The 25,004-nt window shown below is 37.6% G+C and overlaps 1 protein-coding gene across 4 annotated transcripts in view; it reads right to left on the bottom strand.

Annotated features, from left to right (window-relative positions):
• Positions 1-25,004, bottom strand: part of TRPM3 (transient receptor potential cation channel subfamily M member 3) — a 424,148-nt gene that overhangs the window by 123,103 nt on the left and 276,041 nt on the right. For all 4 annotated transcript variants that reach the window (XM_072031293.1, XM_038170832.2, XM_072031292.1 and 1 more), the window contains exons 4-6: positions 20,389-20,602; positions 17,353-17,477; positions 3,832-4,003 (exon numbers count right to left, since the gene is read on the bottom strand). In XM_072031293.1, the coding sequence (XP_071887394.1) occupies positions 3,832-4,003; positions 17,353-17,477; positions 20,389-20,602 (511 nt within the window). The remainder of the gene's footprint in view (positions 1-3,831; positions 4,004-17,352; positions 17,478-20,388; positions 20,603-25,004) is intronic.

Genomic DNA, 25,004 nt, shown 5'->3' with positions numbered 1-25,004 from the left:
TACCGTTAAAGCAAAGCAAAGAAAATAAGAATAAGTGACAAGCCTGGTTTGTAAAAGTCAGATAGGCTTAAAAATAAGAATAAAATCTGATTTCAATACTATTGTCCAGGGATGGGCTGTGAAATAAGAAGTTACAATCTGTTTATTTGTTCCCGTACCTGTCCTGGTTTTCAGTGCCCTATTTTTTTTGTTTGTTTGTTTTATTTTGTTTTTCCATGATTAACTAAAAATTGCATTTTCACAGATCTCCAGTGAACAGAATTTTAACTCTGTCATCTTTTTTTCCCCCCCAGTCCACATGTTTACTACTGGAAAATAGTAAATAAGGACACACATGCACAACCCCATTCCTGTTCAGATAAAGATCTCTTTGCAGCAGTTCCCCTGTGCACAGAGGGCCAAGGACTCTGCTAGGACTGAGGCATCAAAAAAGGGCATCAAAAAGTGGTCATCTGTTTGGCTGACCCAGAAGAGCAGGTGGTCCTTCTGTCACCCATATGGTCACCTTCCTATTAACTAGAGGCAGGGCAGGACTAAGTCACCTTCTTTTAAAGCATAAGAAAGCAAAACAAGCCATAAAAAAAAAATAATAATAAAAAAAAATCCAGATCCTTACAGCGTTAGGTATTTTGTTCGCTGAAGTTATAATGTTACTCATGTGAGGAATGTTTTAACAATTCCAATTCGTGTCCATAAATTCGTGTCCATAAAGAACAATTCTGTTTGAATCCTGTCTGCCTCTGGGCCCTGCACTGGCAGTTTAATTCTTGAACCACAGATGCAGTGTGTCCCAGTCTCCCCCTCATTCCAGTCAATTTATCACGTCTTCAGAAAACACTCCTTAAATTTATGAACCTGTTTGCTTTTGTTATTCCTGACTTCTAGTTCTAACAGTTACAGTTTTTTTCTGTCTTCTTCGAGATTGATTTAACACTGCTATAGATGTTATGTAGATGACTGTAAATAGCTGGGAAAGAATGTTTTAATTGCTCGTGAGTCGTCAACCTGTATGGGAGTTTCAGAACAACTGATAATAACTGGTGACTGCTGGTGAGTGTTATGAGATCCTTGGTATCTGGCCAGGGGGGCCAAGAGATTAAGAGGAAGGAAAAAGAAGCTGAAGGACGGTTGGGAGACAAGACCTGCGGAGAGTGTACAGAGAGTGTTCCATAAACTCGGAATAGTGCCAAGTAAGTACAAAGGGTGAGAGGAAGACTACGAGCCTTCAGCATGAAAGACCCCTAGAGACCCCCAGAGGAGACTGATGCGCATGCTCCAGTAGGAGGAACTGGACCCCGGAAGCTAATTATAATAATCTATTTTTTTGGAAGTAGTAATGAATATGTATTAGTCTAGGTGCATAAAAATCAGCTGCTTGATGTAACTGGTGTGCATCCTGGTGGAGCGGAGACTCCCAGTGCACCCAGCGCTGTTTGCTTACCTCTATTCTTTTATATTCTTTTAATAAATCCTATTTTTTTATTTAATCCTAAATTGAATCCTGAGCCATTTATAACACTCAGATCTGGAAACCATGGAAATTATGGATGTCACTGGACCAAGCTGTAGAAATCTCACCCGCAACCTTCCTTCTCTATCACATTTCTGCCTTTGAAAGTGTTGTGAGAACCAAATATTTTTGTATTTGTCAGAGACACTGAGTTGGGAGAAAGAAGTTAAATGATAGAGTGATTTTGTCACATGAGAAAAGGGGAAAGAAAATGATGATGCATACTTCTGGGCACAGAAAGGTTGCAGAGAGAAACTAGAGAAGAAAATTTTTTTTTTTGGTAGTTTCTTGATGAGGTCAGGCAATCATATGACTTGAACTGCCAAACTTCAAAGTTTCTTCCGTCAGTTGCATTTCAGCAGATAAATATATAAATTTATCTTTATATAAATCTTAATTAAGTGAAAATATATAAATCTTAATTAAGTGAAAGCCTTAAAGAGATATAATTTTCTAATGTAAGGTTTTTCCTAACACAATATTTTGCTGTAAACTGCACGTGCTGACATTTTTCTTTTGAGCATCCTCAAAATAATTACTATTTATGGCACAGTTTTCTACAGCTTGCTCATATTATATATGCTATTTCATATATGATAGTCCAATTTCAAATATGACTTTGTTCTGGTCAGCCTAGGCTTAGAACACACTATCTGCATCTGCTAAGGATACACATACACTTAGAAGACATACACATTTGTGTGTACAATACACATGATCTGAGAAAAAACAATGTATACACTGATATCATAAAACATAAAAGCCTGGATTGCTCTCATTTTGAGAACAACTTGCAATCAACTGATTCACACAGTGGTGTTGAAAGATCTAAGTATCAAAATATTTCAGTTTAAGCACAGACTATACTCACGATTCAGAAAGCTTTATCAAGTATTGCCAAAATGCTCCTTTTTGTTCATCAGACTGGGTCTGCCGGTAATTCATTATCATCTGATATCTGGATGGGTAGATGCATTTCCTAATCTTATCCCAATTTCAAATTCCAGATCACAAAAATATCACCCTTTCTGGACTCAAAATTATGTGTTTACAGAGCATCAGAAAGACTGTCTATGATTACTTTGTAAAACAAGCTCTTTTTTTATTCTTAAAGGTAGCTTATGGAAGTACAATGCTGAGGTTTGCTCAGTCAGGTTGGTGGTTGGACTTGATGATCTCGAAGGTCTTTACCAAACCATATGGTCCCATGATTCTAAGACTGAAAAAATTACTGCCTGGCAACTTTTCAGTGGAAGATTTTTTCCTTGAGTAGGTCTTAGGCTAAATTTACAGAACAGATCTTTTTCTCTTTTGATAGCACTAAGTTTCTAAAAACTAAATGATTGTAAATAGAAGCAAATACTACTACTAAAAAAAATAAAAATAACCCAAAATATCAAAAAAGGTAATAAACTCCCCACCTAGATTAATTATCTGTAATACTACAGAAATAATAATACTAATATTGAAATTTAATCTTTTATGCAAATGATATATTTTTTTCTCATTTTATGTAGAAAAATGGGATACGCTAGTAAAAGAAAAGATACAACCTTGAGAGAAGACCTGATGCTTCAGTCTGATCATGTTATGGAAAGTGGTATCTCAAAATAGTCATAAAAGAAGAGAGCAAAGGACCATCTGGCCTTATATTCTGTTTCTAACTGTGGTTAATGACAGCTTCCTAGGACTAAGAAACATAGTGCAAACATAGAGTAACATTTATATGGAAACACTCTCAGCCTCTAAATATTGTTGGCTCTGGGACTGCTTGAGTTGTGCAGTCATTTTTCCTGCAACTTTTCAATGTCATACACATTTGTCATTTCATATACCTCTGTACATCCACAAATATTAACACTTGCAAAGGCCTTTTCATGAAAAGGTCTCCCTTTTTGTCACCCTTTTCTCTGTCCTTATTGATTCTATTGTCTTCATTATGAAATGAAGGGGACTGGAACTATATACAGTTTTAAGGAGATGGGGTACCAAAGATCTAAGTTGAACCACAAGAGACATATACATATATTGTCATATATATTGACAAATATAGCCTGAACTTGTTTCAGGCAAGTTTCAAGATATATGTACAAATTCATATACCTTTTCATGCTTCATTCTCACCCACAGTACTCTGAAATCAAAATTTATTCACTTGATTCACTATTATTTGCCTCTATTATCTCATACTCATCACTTTAGATAGCAGAATTACTCCCCAGAATATACAGACCTTATTGCCTATTTAAAATTAGTTACTTTGATAGAATTGTAATTATTAAAAAAAGAAAAAAGAAAAAAAAAAAGAAAATGTTACTCACTCGTATTTATCTTCTGAAGTGAAATGTGCTTTTCCAGTTGTCTACGGAGTTTCACTTCTGCTCCATATTTGCCAGTAGTGCCATTGTCAGCCAAAATGAAATGAGAATGCATACTGTTGAGCACTGTCAACTTACTCATGGGATTGGACATTGTCTGGTATGGTCGGACCACCTGCATTTTAGAGACAGAAGAAATAGTACTAAACAAAAAAGACCATCTGAACTAAATCAGTTAAAGATAACATTTGACAAGAGAATTAAAAGACAATAGTTTGTAAATGACCATTGAAATATTGCATTTGAGCACTGCTTGCTTCCTTTGAAAAATAGAAAATAACGTTAGCACTTAAAGCAGTGTGGCTACCTTTTACAAACACTGACTCTTTAAATGCAGACATTTCTTGAAGATTCTTCCAGAGTTACCTGTTTCAGTTACTTCAATGGCCACTGTTTCAATGACAAGTCCAGCTAATAATCTCCAAAGGTCTATAACACTACACACATGCAGTCTGTCTGTTGCTGTCTTTCAACAATGTTGTCCTAACCCCTATTCTCTTCCAATTTAACTCTTTGATCCTTCTTTGATAGCCTCCACAAGGACCAGGCCCCTGTTTTATCTCACTGAGAGCCACCAGCTCAGGAGACCCCCTACAGGCACTCCAGCACAGGTGAATGCCACTCTTGGAGAGGTATAAACATGATATTACACCATATTTTCAATTTTATTGGAAAAAAAATAATATTGAGTTATTTTTATCATAGTACAAAGACAGTTACTTACATTGACAATAGCTTCAGAAAGTTTCCATTCACTGAGGAGCCTGCTACACTTCTTTTGATTTGTTTTCATCAAGAGAAACTCTTTTGTAGACAAACAGATTAAATTACTGCAGAGCTGTTCCACTCATAGCCTCCACTCAGACCAAGCAAAGCACTGTGTCATATTTGGCTGTCAGCTACCTCAGTGGGTCTACATAAGTAAGGCTGCACTGATGTGACAAAAGAATTGGTGTTGTGTTGAGGGATTCTGGCTGATAGTTCAAATACATTTGAGAGAAGTATAGTTCCCTGTATTTTTTACATATACATTTTCTTTTTGGAAAGACAAAACTGACAGTTTGTAAGATGAAGTCTTGGCTGAAGAAATGCTGAAGTGACTTGTTACAAAACAGCTGTGTTATGCTTGCTCTGCAAGAAATTTTCTTCACAGCTCTGGCATTGTACTTTTTGGAAATCTAACAAAAACTTGTCCTTTTTAATGCACAAAAATGTTTACTTTTACATTTTGGCAGGACTGCTTGCACACAGAAATATGGTTACTAATTTGTTTCTAAAATTCTGCCCCTTTTTGTTATTCAAAAGAGTTCTCTAATTGATAAACAATTCTTTATAAATATTATGTTGTTAGGAGAAGAGGAGGCTGAGGGGAGACCTCATTGCAGTCTACAACTTCCTCGTAAGGGGGTGTCGAGAGGCAGGAGACCTTTTCTCCATTAACACCAGCGACAGGACCCGCGGGAACGGAGTTAAGCTGAGGCAGGGGAAGTTTAGGCTGGACATCAGAAAGGGGTTCTTCACAGAGAGAGTGGTTGCACACTGGAACAGGCTCCCCAGGGAAGTGGTCACTGCACCGAGCCTGACTGAATTTAAGAAGAGATTGGACTGTGCACTTAGTCACATGGTCTGAACTTGGGTAGACCTGTGCGGTGTCAAGAGTTGGACTTGATGATCCTTAAGGGTCCCTTCCAACTCAGGATATTCTATGATTCTATGATTATTATTATTATTATTATTATTATTATTATTATTAGCCAGAGATCCCTATCTATTTATTTCACTTGTTAATTCTTGCAGCACTTTGGTCAACTCATCAATAGCAAGGAGAAACCCATGGGCATCTCCTGCTGTTCTAAACTGTCCCACAGAGGGTACTTTGCAAGCTCTCTGTCCTGGAAAAACAAGGAAATAGTTCTGAGAACATGAGGGGGCAGCTGGCCAAAAGCAAGGGCATGCATGACACTGCAGGAACAGGTGATAGCTTTGGCTCGTGTTTCTTTTTATACTATTTCTGTTGGAGTCCCATTCATGAAGCATTTATTTTACAAGGGGTGTATAGCTTAAGAGCTATCAGCATGCTGCTGGAACATGCTCATTAACTAGCTTCTACAGACACAGAACCATGCGTCTCTTGCTACTGTCAGAAAGAGAAAGAAGGTTCTTTCTCACACAAATAAATTCAAGCTAAAACAGTTACAAGCCTGGCAACTGCTACCTGTCTTCTCAGTATGGAAGGCACAGGACAGCAAGATCTTCAAGAATAGGAATGACTTGAGTCACCTATTCATTGTGCAATTACAAGAAAGAAAATCTGTTGCTGTGAATGCAGTTTTACTGAAGGTCTGTGGTTTGTCCCCAAGAGCCATATCTCCGGATTTTCTAAGGGTCATGGGTTGACCCACATTTCTAATAAGATGCAGCACAAAAGACTCCACATATTGACATAGTAATTGGCATAGTAATGCTGCTTAAGAGCAGATTAGAAGGCTATGCTTTAGTTCCATGCCTGATGATTAACTACAAGGTGAATTATGTTAATAAAATTTATAGATGTAAAAACAAGGCTGCAATTATTTTCAATCAAACTGCTCACAACATGCACACTTCAAAAAGAGAAAATATTTTTTTTGTAATAAAGATCACAAATTTCTATTGTGAATAAAAGATAAAAAAATCTTCAGAAATGCAACAAAATCTTAGGCTTTGAGACTATTTCCTTGAAGCATATTGGTTTACAACATCACTCAGCAGATTTCAGTTTCTCACTCTTGCAGTTCCCATCCCTTTGTCATTTTGAATCCTTTACATTTTACAGGAAAGTTAAAAGGTTAGAAAAAGTTCGACTTTTTAATTTCTTCCCATCCTCTTTCTGCACTGAGAAGAGGGAATAATTTTGATCCACTTTCTGCACTGAGAGGAGGAAATAATGTCCCCTGACAGCTTCCTTTACAGAGTTGAAAGGAAGTATTTATACACAATATAACCCTTCTAAATAAGGGTTAATGAATATGAAAGCAGAATGCTGTAGGGCAATATCCATGCTCTGCAGGGTGAGGGCTGGGTCCCTTGGGCTGTCAACAGGTGAGGAACTAGGCCAACTGCAGTGGTTGCCCTTGAATTAAAAACACTGCTATGCTTGGTTTTCATTCCCCATTGTCACATGAGACTCAGAACAGGGACAATACCTGAAAAATCACTTGGTATATCTCAACATAGGAAATAAGCAAAATGTAATGAGACAGGTGACAGAAGACAAACCAGGTGCTGGATGCTGCAGGGCAGGGACAAGGTATATCATTCATTGGCATTGACTGTCAAACTGATGCAGTGAGAGAAAGCCCAGATTGGGTGCTGTCCAGTAACACACCAACTAGCACATGCCTCCATCTGTCCCTATGCATGCTATCCAACATAAATCTGTGCAGGCTAGAAGAAGGCAAGGCATTTACAACTAACAACTAACTCAGTGCATTCACTGTTATGGTGCAAAAAGAAAGAAAAATGTGTGTTTTGCTTCAAAAAGACCTAGCAGCTGTTGTTCAAATTATACCTTATCTGAAGCCCCACTGTTCTGGGGCACACCAGGGAATAGAGTAGTTCTTGGTTTAATTTAAAGGATCCTGGAAGCATCACTGTTTAAAGCCTCTGTAACATGTCTGTGCCCAGCTTTGCCTCAGGCATGGTTCTCACATTGTAGTTTACAATTCAAGCTAAATCCCTCTTCCTTACAATTTTTCTTAGAGTAATTATTTCCTGGCCCAGACTAGGCATGGAAAGGGGGCTCCATTGCTTCGACACTGGAAAAAAAGTCATACTGAAATTAACTTGTGAATCATTTACAGCTATCTGTAATCTTCTTCTTTTTCAGCAATTCAATTTAACTTCAATCCATAATATATTTCTTTAAAGATAATTGCAAAATGTCTACCAAATGTAATTCAAAACTTGTAACTGCAAATCCTATGGCATAATGAATAATTGGTTGCATGAGATTTGTAACTTTTATTTATATTCTGAAACTTTCAGAAAGCAGTTAAAGGAAAACATAATATTTCTCACAATGTTAAACAAAGAGATATGAAGGAGAAAACGAACTTGTCTCATACTGTAAGCTAGCATTCTTATTCAGATGAACTAAGAAACAATGAAAAGAAAATATTGAGCCAATTTTGACAGTCTGAGGTATGTGTTGTTTTGTATGCTGTCCTGGTTTCAGTTAGGACAGAGTTAATTTTCCTCCTCAGGACAGATCTCTGGATGAGATTCCTAAGTAGTTGGTTTAACCTCAAACAAAACCTGAAGCGCATTCAGGAGACATAACAACAAGAACATGCTGGTCTGAGTATCTGAAGGATATTCAACATCTTGGAGAGCTATCATAACAAGCTCGGAGGATAAGAGGGTGGTGAAGAATAAAGGGAGATTGAGCAAGTAGGAAGAAATATCTCCCCGTTTCCCCTCCACAGGTTGGCTCCCTGATGAAAGAAGGCAATAGGCGTAATAGTTAAAAGTTTCTGAGATATGGTTTCCAAAGTATAGAGTTGACAAGAGTGCTGAGTACAAATACGAGGTTAGAGTCATGACCAGAAATTTCATCATATCATAAGCCACTGTTACACTGCACAGTACCATAACAATCTTAAACAGGGCCCGGAAAGGATAAACAGCACAACAGGGAGCACATACAGAAAGTAACATGCTGTAAAACTCAATTTGGAAAACAAGAACAGCAGACTTGAGATTAAAGCAATCAGCATTGTGACTAGCAACTATTAAGCAGGTCTAATACTTACACCAATTTTAGTTTAACATACTCTAGTCCGATCTGTCGTTATCTCAACCCTTCGAGCCCCACATTGGGTGCCAAAAAGGACTGTTGTGGTTTAACCTGCCTGGCAGCTCAACACCACACAGCCATTCTCTCACCCTCCCATCTCCCTCTCTGGGATGGGGGAGAGAAATGGGAAAGTGAAGCCTGAAGGTTGAGATAAAGACAGTTTATTAAGACATAATAATAATAATAATAATAATAAACAACAGTAATAATGGTAATACTACTACTACTACTAATGTGTACGAAACAAGTGATGCACAATGCAATTGCTCACCACCCGCTGACCGATGCCCAGCCTAACCCCGAGCAGTACGGCCCTCCCACCCCGGCTAGCCACCCCTATATATTGTTCAGCATGACCCCATGTGGTATACCCCTTTGGCTAGTTTGGGCCAGCTGTTCTGGGTCTGTCCCCTCTCAGCCCTTGCTGCACCCCCAGCCTGCCCATTGGCAGGACAGAGTGAGAAGCTGAAACGTCCTTGGCTTGGTGTAAGCACTGCTCTGCAGCAACTAAAACATCACCATGTTATCAGCACTCTTTTCATCCTAATCCAAAACATAGCACCCTACCAGTTACTAGGAGGACAATTAACTGTCCTAACTGAAACCAGGACATATGAACATAAAAACCAGGCAATATGAATGCTATACTTATACTAAGACTCACTGGCATATATTTTAAAGAGCGTGGTTTAAAATGGTGAGCTCTGGCCACACATCTATTATGCTTGACAGCTGTGTGATTTATTTTTTTTTTTTCACATATGTAAGGAAATAATAATTCTTAAGGAGACAGCAATTCTTAAATTAACAGTTGTTTTTTTTTTTTTTTTTTTTTTTTTCAGGTTTAGATGATAACCTTCAGTGATCTCAGGGATGTTGGTGGTATTCTGAAAACAAAGGGCAGTTAGTTCTGACAGAGTGGTACTCGGATGAAGTTATTTATAATGAAGGATTTACAGATAAGATCATTGAGAAAGGAGTAGAACTTGCTGTGTTGGTGAAAAAAAGCCTCAGTCAATCTGACCGTAATAAATAGTAAACAAACCCAGGACTGTAAGCTTTCCTCATTAGACATGTTTTCTATACCTCCAGTTTACTTGTTCTATAAGTAGAGATGTGTCTGACTCATGCCCAATATTATAGAAATAAATTACTCCCTGTGTTGTATGTCAGGCCTGACACTAAATTTCAGCACAATGTTCATCTTCCTGAAAAAGTATTGTGTTATAAAGTAATCAAGTAGTTAATTATTAAAAAAATACATTGTACTACAATATGGAATGACCCAACCTTCCCTGAATAAGTTGGCTAGTCAGTTATTGTCCCAGTGGTTTTGAGAGGTTCATTCTAGAAGTGCCTGTTCCATGAAAGCCTGACTTAAAACAACGTCACTTGTGACCTTGACATCCCAAGTGTATACAACCTTCCAGCTTCTAAATATTCCCCATCTTCCATTATACAAATCAATATTGAAAAAATGGAAGATAAAACAAAGCACATAGAACAGGTCTGCAGTGTTCTGCTTTGAGTACTATTTGAACATCTTAGACAAAATTTTGTTGATGACGTACTTTAACATCCAATTACAGTTATGAAATCCAGCAACTGCACTGAGATAAAAAATAATTACTCTGAAACTGCAGTCTTTAATAAATCAAAAATATTTTTCTAGACACAGAATATGAAAGCTAGTTTTTTGTTTGTTGTCGTTTTCAACAAAACAAATATTTAAATTTTTATTCTTTTATTTAATCTAGGTTTTATATTAAAAGGAACAGCTTTTTCTCTTTTTTTTTTTTTTTTTTTTTTTTTTTTTTTGTGCTTTCAACTCTATGGGAGAGTAGGCTTCAAGTAGCAGTATACTCACCACTCAGGTATTATTACTGTTATTAATTATTATTATTATTATTATTTATTTTTCTGAATATTCTGAACAGTACAAAAGAGAAAGAGAAAAAGAGCAGGCATCTATTCTTTAACAAAAGTGAAGTCTGTAAAGAACATTTACAATTGGAAATGGCTTTGTCTCAAGTATTTGAATGCTAAAGAATAAAAAAGATAATTTATTCTGGAACATGGAGGACATGCAAAGGGTTAGTGTATACTATATACATACACAGTAGTAAATATTAGGTTGATATATATATATATATGTAGCAGTTTACTGTTAGAAAGTATATTTCTTTTTGATAGTACTTTTTGCTTAGATGCAGAATGTGTGTTATGTTACAAGTCTGCTGAGAACACACAATATTCTTTGTGTGTTCTGCTGTACTAAGTGATTTAAGCTGACCTCTGTGGCTTCCCTTTACTGGTTAGCACTTCTGATAAAATCGTAAGTATTCCACTTTCTCCAAGATTTCTGTTGAGCTTCATTTTTTTCTATACGCTAGTTGTTGAGTGTAAATCAGAGATTGATGAAGAGGTATGGGGAAACACTGTAACCCATGTAATCGTACTCTAAGTAAGATAAATAAAAAACAATAAATTATTAGAGAATTTATGAATTTCTTCCTATGTTTATCTGCTGGATCAACATTTTATTTTTATAGTGGGCATGGAAGAGCGGGTGACATGTTTTGGAGTGGACAGGATTTTTGGAGTGTGACAACACAGAAGGTCACTTTTATTTTCAATGAATTTAGTAAGCAAAAATGTTTTAGCTATTGTTTTTAAAACTTTTTTTACTAAATCAATGCTTTCTACTTAAGTTAGTAGGTCATGTACTACAGCATTGCCACTGATCAGTGACACATCATGCTGAAGGTGTCCATTTCTTCATGATGTCACACAATAAAAGGATATCCTGATTTAAGTCTAATATACTCACTTCTGTGGACTAAAAATGAGACATCTGGATGATTTCACTGAGTATATGCAAAGTACTAAAATCAATGCTCTACTTCTAATCCAAACACTCTTTCTACTTAGGTGACTAGGAATTGATGGACACTGAAAGGGTGAAATCACATGCTTGCTACAAAGACTGAGCTCTTTTAAATGGAAAGATGGCTCTGTGTGTAAGGAGAAACATGACTGTGATATACATTTTCTACAAGACTAAGAAAGCCATCTTTCTCAGTTTTTCTAACAGAAAACTGGAAACACCTGACTACCTTCCCCTCATGTGCTTTGGTTTGAAAATAGAATTTAAGTTTGTTAAGATGGGCACTATTTTCTACTGTATTGCTTTTACCATACCGGAGTAAGACTAGTCTCCTCAGGGACCTTTAACCATCACAATAACAAATAGCAAACAACAGTAATATGTTGCTTGATTTACTTGGGCACTTCTCTTCAAGAGTCTGAAGAAAGCCCTTGGGCTTCACAAGCTGATTTGGACGGTAGATGTAACAAAACTTCTCATCTATGACTTCAAAGATGACAAGGGCTGGAATGTTAGCAGAGGCATGGCTCTGCTGAGCAAGCCCAGTGTGCCATGAAGCAAAGAGCAAAAGCATGCACTGGGTGATGTGAAACATCAATAATAATGTCCTCCCCACCCCCGCAAATATTCCATGACTAAGAAAGTTTTCTATATCTAATTCTGCTCTAAGCTGTGAGGGGATGTTTTGACAACTCTTTAGTTTTGATCATAATTTAACTAGACTTAGTGAACATAAACATAAAACCATGTTGATGCTAGAGTTCAGCAGGTCTTTTACTATTCATTGACATTTCTTTCCCTACATAATCCTTTGTGCCTTGTGTTTCTTGCTTAATGGCAGTACATTTTACATTCCTATGGTATTATTTATATTTCCTCTTCTTGGTTCATTTCACAGCATTCATCTCTAATGAGCCAGTCAATATAGTGCACTCAGATGTTCACAGAATCATAGAATCATTCAAGTTGGAAAAGACCTCTAAGATCATCTAGTTCAACTTTTAACATAACACTAAACTCTAGCACTAAACCATCTACCAAGTTCTAAATTTACATGTTTCTTGAAGACTTCCAGTGATGGTGACTTGACCACTTCCCTGGGCAGCCAATGCCAATGCCACACAACTCTTTCTGTAAAGAAGTTTCTCCTAATATCCAACATAAGATTTCAAAAAACTTCCCCACCAAATGTTTCAAAAGAAACTGCACGCACTGGACAAAAAGTCCTTTTATGGTAAGAAGATTATTTTTTACAACAATCAGAGTACTGTTCCACTTGGCCGCAACAGCTGGGAAGTCATCTTCTTTCTTCAACTTTTTCATAAGGCTACAGAATCCCCTTAAAAGTGGTTACTTTTGTGAACTGTGGTATGTAGCTTCCAAAAAGTGGAAATACCTAATGGAGGAATAAAAATGTCCCAGAATTCAGGACCAATTTGATGTTCTTATTTGACTGATTTCTTCTTGCAATGCTACCAGAAGAACTCCGTGCATAATCAGTAAATATTGCTTACTTGAAATTGATGTGTACGTTAACCTTATAGTTCTTTAACAAGATGCAGCTCATCTTTTTGATTAACCATTTCTGCCTTTTGCATTATATCTCAGAAGAATTAATATTTATATATAGACTCTATATTACTTCTGCAGTACCATATCCTGTTTGCTTTTTGTATATATTGGTAGCCTTATTATACAAGCACTTGTGGTACTGGAGAATATCAACCTATGTTAATAAGCATTGTCCCTAATAACTGCGCTTTAATAGTGAACTGCAACAAATCCCAACTGGATCAATTTCTTCACATTCACTGTAGTTCATCTGGACTTAACTGGTAATTGAATCTTCTTCCCCTCCTCAACTTGTTAATGGACAAATATACCAAGAAGAATGAGTTATATTGATTTAGAAAACAAAATGATCATTATGAAAAATGTGTGCATACACTGTATTACTTCTTCACTCATACTTATTTCCAGGTAGAAAATTTTAGAGCGAAACAGAGGTGAGGCAGAAAGAAACTCAGAAAATCTCCAGCTAGCCAGTGTAATATAAAATAAAAAAGTAAAATAAAATAAAATAAAATAAAATAAAATAAAATAAAATAAAATAAAATAATCCATTTCAAATTAAGGGGGTTAAAGTTTCTGAGTGACAGTATAGATTTAAAAGAGAAGGATGATGTGAAGGAGTGTAAGAAATACCAGCTGTGCCTATTCTAGAATCACAGAATCGAAGAGGTTGGAAAAGACCTTGGAAGACCATCAGGTCCAACCCCCCTGCCAAAGCAGGTTCCTTAGAGCAGGCTGCAAGGGTAGGTGTCTAGACAGGCCTTGAATATCTCCAGGCTGAACAGACCTAGCTTTCTCAGTCTTTCCTCATAAGGAAGATGCTTCAGGCCCCGTAGCATCTTTGTTGTCCTCCACTGGACTCTTTCTAGGAGATCCCTCTCTTTTTTGTACCGGGGAGCCCAGAATTGGACACAATACTCCAGGTCAGGCCTGACCAGGGCAGATCACCTCCCTTGACATGCTGACCACAATCCTTTTAATGCACACCAGGATCCCATTGGCACTCTTGGCCATGAGGGCACACTGCTGGCTCATGGTCAACCTGTCATCCACCAGGACCCCCAGGTCCTTCTCTACAGAGCTCCTCTCCAGCAAGTCATCTCCCAGCCTGTACTGATACGTGCGGTTGTTCCTTCCCAGGTGCAGGACTCTATATTTGCTCTTATTAAACCTAATTTGGTTTCTTCCTGCCCATCTCTCCAGCCGGGCCAGGTCTCGCTGAATGGCAGCACAGCCTTCTGGTGTGTCAGCCACTCCTCCCAGCTTTGTGTCATCAGTGTACTTGCTGAGGGCAGACACTATTCCCTCATCAAGGTTGTCGATGAAGATGTTGAACAAGACCAGACCCAGCACCAACCCCTGGGGAACAATGCTAGTCACAGGTCTCCAGCCAGACTCTGCACCACCAATCACCACTCTCTGAGCTCAGCCAGTCAGCCAGTTCTCAACCCACCTTACTGTCCACTCCTCTATCCCACACTTTCTCAGCTTTGCTAGCAGGATGTCATGAGAGACAGTATCAAAAGCCTTGCTAAAGTCAAGGTAGATGACATCCACTGCTCTCCCCTCATCTACCCAGATGGTGATGCCATCATAGAAGACAATGAGGTTGGTCGAGCATGACTTCCTCTTGCTGACTACTCCTCATGATCTTCTTCTCTTCCAATTGCTTGGAGATGGTATCCAGAACAAGCTGTTCCAATACCTTTCCAGGGACAGAGGTGAGACTGACTGGCCTGTAGTTTCCCGGATTCTCCTTCTTGCCCTTCTTGAAGACTCGAGTGACATTGGCTATCGTCCAATCTTCAGGCACCTCTCCTGTTATCCAGGACCTTTCAAAGATGATAGAGAGTGGTTTGGCGATTGCCTCTGCCAACTCCCTTAGCACACGTGGATTCATCCCATCAGGACACATGGATTTTTGTGTGTTGAGCCCACTCAGACGCTCCCGAACCACTCCCTTGTCAACTAGGGGGGAGATCTCCACTTCCCAGACTCTTTCTCCTCCCTCCAGGATTGAGGAGTCCTGGGGGGATAGTCCTTGAAGCAAAGACTGAAGCAAAGAAAGCATTCAGTATCTTCACCTTCTCAGTGTCTCCCATTACCAGGACACCCCCTTCATTCAGCAAGGGACCCACATTATCCCTAATCTTTCTTTTACTGTTAACATACTTAAAAACAAAACAAAACAAAAAAAAAAAACCACAAACCTTCTTATTATCTTTTATCTCTTTTGCAAGCCTCATCTCTAGGGGGGCTTTAGCCTTTGTCACATCCCTGCAGGCCCTGACAACACTTCTATACTCCTCACAAGAGGACAGGCCCTTTTTCCACATTTCATAAACCTTCCTCTTCCTTTTGATCTTATCAATGAGCTCCTCGCTCATCCATGCAGGTTTTCTGCCCCCCTTCCCTGATTTCCTACTCTTAGGGATGCACCGATCCTGAGCTTGGAAGAAGTAGCCCAGCTCTCACATGCACCCTTGCCTTCTAGCTGTCTATCCCATGAGATACTCCCAAGCAGGTCCCGGAAGAGGTCGAAGTTGGCTCTTCGAAAGTTCGGGGTTGCAATTCTGCTTTTAGCCTTACTTCTTCCACCAAGTTCCATCTTGAACTCCACCATTTCATGGTCACTGCATCCCAAGCTGCCACCAACCTTCACATCCCTAACAAGCTCACCCCTGTTGGTAAGGACAAGGTCCAGGAGCACCCCCTGACTCATTGGCTCCTCCACAACCTGCATCAGAAAATTGTCTTCAACACATTGTAGGAACCATTTGGACTGCACATGCCTGGCCGAGTTGCTTACCCAACAGATGTCTGGAAATCTAAAGTCCCCCGTGAGAACCAGCACCTGTGATCGTGAGGTTACTACCAGCTGCTTCTTGGAGGCCTCATCGACCTCCTCCTCCTGATCTGGTGACCTGTAGTAGACCCCCACAACAGTGTCCCCCATACCAGCCCACCCCTTAATTCTCACCCACAAGCTCTCCACTTGACCATCACCCTCCCCTAGGTGGAGCTGGGTACATTCTAATTGCTCCCTCAAATAAAGGACAACCCCACCCGCTCACTTCCCCAGCCTGTCTTTCCTAAAAAGGACATCGCCCTCCATGACAGTGTTCTAGCTGTGCGAGCTGTCCCACCGCATCTCTGTGATTGCAACGAGATCATGGCCCTGTGACCGAACACAGATATCAAGCTCATCCTGTTTATTTCCCATGCTCCACACATTGGTATACAGGCACTTTAGGGAAGCAGCAGGCACAGTTACGCCTGGAGGAATGCAAGAAGAAAAAAATTCTGGACAGGGTATTGGGATCATTACCTTCTCTGAGGAGCCCTTGGACAATCCTATGGGACAACCCAGAGGTTTTTCCCTGATATCAACAGTGACAGCAGTGACAACTTCACCCAGCCCTTCTCTGTCACTTTTAGCTCCCCTCCCTTCCCCCATCAAACCTAGTTTAAAGCCCTGGTAATTAGCCCAGAGAGCTTGCTTCCCGACACACTTGTGCCTCACTTGCTGAGCTGAAGTCGGTCAGCAGCCCACATACCTGGCTTCTCAAAGGGCTGCCCAAGATCAAAATACCCAAATCCTTGGTGTTGTTTCGGAAGAACCAATGGAAGGTGACTGGCATAATGACTCTGTGAGGTCTGATCTCATGGCCGATATTTACAAGTCTTTTCCCAGTTGCAGTAATAAAAAAGAATAGGATGGAATATGTTGTACAGAGAACTGTCTATAGTTATGAACTTAATCAATCCATCATAGTGTTGTTGCAAAGTGCATCTGAATTCAAGGTTTCCAATCAGATTTTGCTTCGGCAATCTTCAGAGTGCATATTGATGTAAGGATGATGCGTTAGTATATTTGTTAGAATAACATTTAATGAAATTACTTTATATATATATATATATATATATATTTTAGAAGATATATATATATTCTAGAAAATAATGCAAATTCCTGTTTCTTGACTTGCTGCTGTTCTTGTTGCTATATCAAAACTGTTATCAACTGTAATGGCAACTCTAAGTATGCATTGATTTTTTTGCTACAGACAATAATTCTGTAAGGAATTGTTAAATGCAGGATGGAGAGAAAAACAAAGTAACTGGAATATTTATATACATTGGAGGTAACCTATGTCCACATAGGGCTTACATCTTTGCCAATCAGGTCCTCCTGATTTTCAACAATCCCCCAGGGAGCTATACCAATGGTGCATATCTTCCCTCTAGATTTTGAGGCATGATCTTTCAGTGCATCTCCAACATGGCGAATGACCCCTGGAGAAAAAAAAAAAAAAAGGTGTGGATGCAGTATAGAATCCCTTCTTAGGGAACTCCTATACAATTCATGAAAGCTACTTGCAACTTAACACTTGCAATTAAGTAAAAATATGAATACTTTTGTGATCTACAAAATTATTAAATGAAGTAGCAGGAAAAAAGAAAATCACAGGCCATAATAATAATAATCAAATAAATATTGATAGCTTACTGTAACATGTTTATCTGCACACACATCCACACAAACAGATATTTGGTATATGTATCCTTCCCAAGCATAGGAACAAGTACAGGAATGAGAAAAATATGTAAAGTTTCTTTGTATCTGAATATCTGAAAAAAATAATTTCAGTACTCTGTGTTGAACTATTCAGTCATTCTTTCCAACAAACTGTCACCTGAGGATCAGCATGAAAATAGAAATTAGTATAGAGAGAATGAGTGCTTCCCAGCTCTCTTCTGTGTGCTTTCTGGTACTGCTGCTTTAGACCAGTTTTGTCAGCATTTCAGAGGTGCAGAGGATATGTGTCATTCCTCTTTCCTTTACAGTAAATAATTTTTGACCTGGGCATCAATAATATTTTATAAATAATATTATTTATGTAGCTGTATTGAGGCAGACCTGTGGATTTACTGTGGACATTTTCTGTTATTTGGTTTCTCTGTTTGCCTCTTGTTCTGATTCAAGGAATTTCAAAATGACTGGATAGGCATTATAAGAGTTATGCAACAGGTACAATTTTAGCCATATATTACCCTCATTTTAAATGAGCCATGTAAGAAAGAAACAAAGTTCTTGTGTCAAATTTCTTTCCTGTAGTATATAAGGCAAAATAAACAACCTATACCCAGGTATTATTTTTAAAATTATAACCCAAAAATCCTCATGATTTGGAGCAGAATATTTGGCTAGATTACCACCCCCTCCCACCAAAAAAAAAAAATAAAAATCCTGCTAAGTAGGATAATCAAATTTCAGTATAGCATGAATATTCCGGAAAAAAACAAAAACAAAAACAAAAACAAAAACAACCAAACAAACAAAAAAAAAACAACACTTGTTTATTTAACAGTTATGCTTATAATTAAGTACGTACCATTCTTGTCACGTCACTGCTTCACAATGCAACAGCAGTATTTAAGGATTTTTCAATTACACATTTTGTTAAGAGAAATATAATGTAAAAATTCATCAAGAACTGAACTGACTAGATACAGAAATTCTAAGTTCTCACAAGTTCATATTAAACACTGAATTTTCACCTAAACAATTTGAAAACCTAGCTTTGAGTCAATGAGATGTTTTGTTACACAATTCAAAAGGAGCAACGAAAGGTAGCTGATAATGCACAATGGCTTCTGAAGTTACATCTATTTATAACACATAGCAACATAAATTCAATTGGTTTGACTAGGTCACTTTTGATTACAGGAAAAAAAATATCATTTTCAACAGTAATTATATTCATTTTTTCTGTTTTGTTCATTTTGTTTTGGCATTCACAACTATGATGTTTTGAAAAATGGTATGATGCAGTCATTCATTTCCCAAATGCAAATATTATATATTTCGTTGTCATCTACAAAATTTCTGCAGTCTTATTTCCAGAGCTTCTGTGGTGTGTACACTGCAGTGAATGTACAACGTCTACAGTTTTCTAATATGTTTTTAACATTTTTTTTAAATCTGCCTTTACCTTTATCATTACAACAGTATCTGCCAACAAGTCAAATTATTATTACCACAAAAGAGAGGTCAATATTTAACCTGATTTTCTTCCTTATGATACATGTGTGTATCTGTTTATCTATCTAACAGTCAAGAAATTATTCCTCTTTGCTATTTATATTGCTTCTGTGAATATTGTTTAAAATTTGATATGTTTTGGAAACTAAAAATCCCAACACTCCTACTAAGCATTCATATTTAAATACATATGAGTTGATCCACAGCACACTAAAATTAATGCATGATTAATTAATAGTGATTACAATATTTTCCACAGAGAGTAAGAGGATACACTCTGTGAAATTACTAAAGCAATAAATTATAGTGTTGTTACTGCAATAAATGAGAATGACAAGAATTGACAAGTGTGTCCTGTCTCAAAACTTTTTACATTTATCTTTAGCAGAACTCTTTGATTTTCCCTTGACTCTTTCCTCCTTTCTGCCTCCTTCAGGAAGGGTAATTGGGAAGCATATTCCAAGTTTTTTTTTTTTCATCTAGGGAATTATGTTTTATAGTTTATTCCCAAAACCTACATGCTGTCTCCCAGCAGAGCAGGGCAGCTACTGTATTGAGTTCATAGAAGGTCCATATGGTATGTTACAGATGTTCTTAACTTTGAATACAAATGGCAATATTATCTCTCTTGCTCCAGGGGTAATAGGAAAAAGTAGGTCAAGCTGTCTGCCAGAAAGGAAAAAGTGATACTTATTCACCATAATGTTTTCTATCACATCCATAAAACAGAACTTTTTTCCTTTCACACTTCAGATGGTCTTATAAGAGAAAATAAGAGGTTTTTTTCTGGATGAAATTGTTTTCCATTTTATCCAATAAGTGTTTGGCTTCTTGGGTTTCTGGTTAGTAGCCTTTCCCGGTAGCTGATTGTTTATTTCATAAAGTCTTCACTGGCAATGTACTAGTATAATTGCCTCACAGGAGGCCTTATTTTCAGCTTCCCAGTGTACTTTTCATGCTTTAGTGAACCTTTTATTCCCTGGTAGCTGCCAGACTGGTATGAACTTGCCATTTTCTTGTTTACACATAGTACAGCTAGCAGTAATAAAATAAAACATGCAATATTATCCTGTTATGATCAGACCTTTTTTTTTTTTTTTTTGGTCAAACTGATGAAATGTCCTAGCTGACACTGTGCTTTCATTTCAATATTGCTGTTACCTGTGTTTACTCCTCCAGTGAATATCCATGCTCCAGTTGTCATAGCAGCCTTAATGAGGCCTTTCCCAAAGACTTGCTTGAGCTTTGGCTGAAGTTCAAAATTCTGAAGGCCCCCATGCACAGAGATGAGAAGTTTAGGGAGCTCAAGCTGCCACTCTTTGGTCATCAGGTGCAGAAGAAGGTCAGGCTTTGTGTCAAAAGACACACGTACATACTGCAGAAATAGCGGCAACAGTAAAGAGAAAAGGATTGTTTATACTCAGAGGTGTGTAATGCATATCACCAATGCCCAACAGATTAAAGAAAAAAGTCAACCTTCATAACAAAAACATTAATTAATTGGTAAGTTGGTGATTTCTAAAAATGTAGAAAACTAGGCAACTATGCTTAATGGAACACTTGCAGTTCAGAGACTGGATGATTTTCCCATGCAAATACAAAATTAAGAAATTAATTAAGAAATTAAGTATTCACAGCAATGTTTGATAGGTAGTTGTCTTTAATTTAAGGATGCAGAAGCTTGAGTAAAAGTTTAAATGGTCCACCAAAAACAACCCAGGTAATCAGAGTCACAATTGTGCATTTGCTTGTGTCTTATATTAAAATTAACAAAACCAAGCACTCCAAAGGTAGGCAAGAACAGAAACATGTTTGGTTCTTCAAACATACATGTGTTTAAACTGAGCAAGACTACTAAAGAGGTACTTTTCAAATGAATGAATGAATGAATGAATGAATGAATGAATGAATGAGACTTACAGACTAATTTGTACAGATTCATTAATTTGCATAACAAAGTGCAGGCACCTAAAATGACTTTGAAATACATTTATACATTTCAGGTTCTCAGCTCTTCTGTGCTATGTCTGCAGCATTTTGTCCAAAGGGAGAACGTGTTGAACCTGTGTGCATTCTCCAACATAGGAACTGCCTTCAAATTTTCTATAGCCCCACTATATCACACACATGCCTGTCTCTTCCTGATAAGCCCTTCTATATGGGGCTCTTCTCCTCAGTCTTTCTATTGATGGTATTTGAATAGTTTCACAGTACCAGTACCAGGGCAGATGCCTTTTTTGAATTCTAGCTGCACAATATAAAAGGGTCAAAAAGAGGATAAAAATCCTCTTTATAACTTATCAAATATGTAAGGACCATTGTAATCAAATAAAATGGGTTATTGAAAGCTACCTATCTACCAAATTTATGACTGAACCAATGCATATAGTGTTATTTCAAGTTGTCAGCATAACCTTCAGTTATATAACACTGCTACCTTTGCTTTCAGCTAGAAGAATGTCCAGTTCTACCTTATTCATTGCAACATGCCAGGCAATATAATATCCACATACATAATGTAATCATTTTTTCCCTTTTTAACATGTCTAATCAGTATTTATCACCATAAGATTGTTCTGCTTTTGTAAACAATATGACTGTTAGGTGGACTCCTTTATAGTTGACTAAGAAATAAGGCATTGAATTTTTCCAGAAAAAGTTGCTAATAGTTAGGTTTCTTTGCAGGAATGAATTGTCAAAAATAGGACAACCATTCTCAGCATTTCTGGAAGTAGAAGACCATTCTGGCAAACCATCAGAGGAAAGCAAGAGGAACACAGACAAATAGAGATGAGCAAGAACTTGTGAATCTTCCTTTGCTCCAATACATCAGTAATGTTCCCTTCAGCTGCCATGCAAATTCTTAACAACTAATGGATGAAGAGCATACAATACTTATATTTGGCAAGAGTGTATGGTACCTTTGAGTTTCTATATGTAAACTATATTGTCAACAGTTACCCATTCAATTACTTGCATGAGAGTTAAGAAAAAGCTTTCATGGTACCCGATACCACTGACCAGACGGTGAAGTTAATAATTTTGCTTAGGATTCAAGGGCTGTTGAATTTTTAACAGACCAGTGTTATGAGAATAATTCTTATTCCCTTTGCTCTGGACCTAGGGAGAACTGAGGCTACAAAATGCTACTGCTCATTACACTTCATTAATACAGAGGCATCATCCTTCAGGGACCTACACAAATGCTGTACTGGTCTAAGTATGGAGGTTATGTTTTAGTATCCTTGCCACCTTACACTGTTTGTAGCAAAGATAGACTGTGAGTTTTAAGCAGATTAGAAAAAGTGAATTCATATCAGTAATGGCCACACAAATTTTTCTAAAGCAGGGGACACAACATCATTCTGGCTTGCACTAAATGAAGGCACAAATAGCTTCAGATATGTATTGTGTAATCTTTAGTACCTTTTTATCCTCCAGAATATGTCACTCTGCTGTCTCTACCTATTAAGTCTATGTATTAATTGGTAAAAATCTCTTTAATTCTTTCCATTCATTCATTTCCATATTGAAACCTCCGAGTTTCAATAAACGTAAACCTTAAATCACATGTTAGAAATATTTTCCTGTATTTATTTGAAATTTAGATATATTTTATTACAAATGACTGCTTGTTCTTTATAATGCAGGTGAAACTCAATATTGGAGATAATAATTTATTTATGAGGAAATCAAGCAAAAGTGAATCAGAATGTTTTTTCATGTAAATTTAAATTTACATCATCAGTGATGAACTTCACTGTTTCAGAATCTTTTGAGAAGGGTAATGGCACCTAAAATGATGATTTTACATCTGTGCAGAGACCTTAGTTTTAGCTTTTACAGAGGGCATTTTCATTTTGGTATGCTTTGGATTGATCTTTTACTATTTACGTAACATGTTAACAAGTAAGAACAAAACATTTATTTATTTATTTTTTGTTTGTTTGTTTGATTATTTATTTTTGCAGTCATTTTCAAAGTATTGATTAAATTATTAATGAACACTTTTAAAGTAATTTTTGTCCAAATTAAAAATTCGGTCATGTAGGAGAATATTCAAATTTTGCAGTTTGTGTTTAGAAACTTAATAAGTATTTCTGCCATTCCTCAATTCTCTTGCTATAGCCTCTGGAGGCAGATTTAAAACTTAAATGTAAACATAAGATAAGCCTGATGTAACCATCTGTCAGATGTAGAAATGACCGCTTCTAATGGCAAATAATTTAATCCCTCCTATGTGGGAATGGTGTAGAGATAGGATGCAATAATTCAGTTGCAGCCAGCAAGATAGGAAAGAAAAGTACGGTTTTGAACCAGAAAACATGATGGAAAATTTGATTGATTTCAGCATAAGTCCATAAGATCATCAAATTTATCATGCCCGCTTGATCCCTTAACTAGTACAGAGGTTATCAGCAAGGGTGCCATTTGATACCAATACTTGTTTCATTTTTTTATCAAATGGTTTCGTAAAACATAACTGTGTTCATCACCAGTCAAACAGCTGGATGTTTCCAAGTTGAACTCCCATGCTCTAGGGTAGAAATCAAAGTTACTGAGTGGTAAAAATACTTCTCTGTTGGTCAAGCACAGCTATCTTATGAAATATATGGTGTATGACAGCAGATGACAGCATAAACGTATAAATGAGAAAGATTCAGAATAGAGGTCCATTTTGTTGTATTTCTTCAAATAAAATCTTTTTGGATGATATTTTGTGATCTGGAAGGTATTTTAACATCGCTCCTTCGGTTCTCTTTGATGCAAGCAAAGACTGGTTGAATATTTCACCTACCTCAAAAAAAAAAATAATAAAAAAATCAGAGCTGCAGATAGTCCTTCAAGCTAAAGATTCATCCCTCAAAGTGTGGATGTTTTCACACTTTTTCATATAAAACAGGCTTGACCTAATTCCCACTATACTCAAGAGTAAAATTGTAACTTAGAATGAAACCATACTGGTTCCTTAAAAGTTAATATTCTCAACAGCTAAAGGCTCCATCTAAGTCCTGCTTAAGTGGCCGGTGGAAAGGTTGTCATTGACTTACAGGTTCTTTAAAAAAGGATGTGAAACTGTTGGAGAGTGTCCAGAGGAGGACTATGAAGATGGTGAAGGGTCTAGAGGGGAATGAGGAGAAGCTGAGGTCACTTAGCCTGTTCAGCCTGAAAAAGAGGAGGCTGAGGGGATATGTTGTTGTGGTCTACAGCTTCCTAATGAAGAGGAGTGGAGGGAATCAGTCACACTAGCTTAGTAATTGCTCTCAGAATCAGGGTAATCTGACAGAGTCAGAAAGGGGCAGGCACTGATCTATTCTCTTTAATGACCAGCGATAGGACCGTGTCAGGCTGTGACAGGGGAGGTTCAGAATGGGTATCAGGAAGATTCTTCACCAAGAGAGTTGTCGTGCACTGGAACAGGCTCCCCGGGGATGTAGTCATGGCATCAAGCCTGTCAGAGTTTAAGAAGCATTGGGACTGTGCTCTTAGTTATATGGTCTGAATTTTTGGTAGACCTGTGTGGAGTCAGGAGCTAGGCCCTAAGATCCTTATGGGTCCCTTCCAACTCAGGATATTCTATGATTTTCATTCCTTGTAGCCTTGATTGAGAAAAAAAAAAACAAACAAATTTTCTGTTCACATATAACAAGATAATGTTCCTGTGTTTACCATGCTTAAAAAATTTCAAGTATAGGCATCCATTTCAGGAAACAGGGTAAAATATAGGTGATAAATTTTATACCGAATTCTTCCCCCTAGTCTTTGCTTTATCTTTG

This window comes from Anas platyrhynchos, chromosome Z (assembly GCF_047663525.1).
Source record: "Anas platyrhynchos isolate ZD024472 breed Pekin duck chromosome Z, IASCAAS_PekinDuck_T2T, whole genome shotgun sequence".
NCBI lineage: Eukaryota > Metazoa > Chordata > Aves > Anseriformes > Anatidae > Anas > Anas platyrhynchos.
The sequence above is the reverse complement of the archived record's forward strand: the minus strand, read 5'-3'. Positions and strand labels throughout refer to the sequence as shown.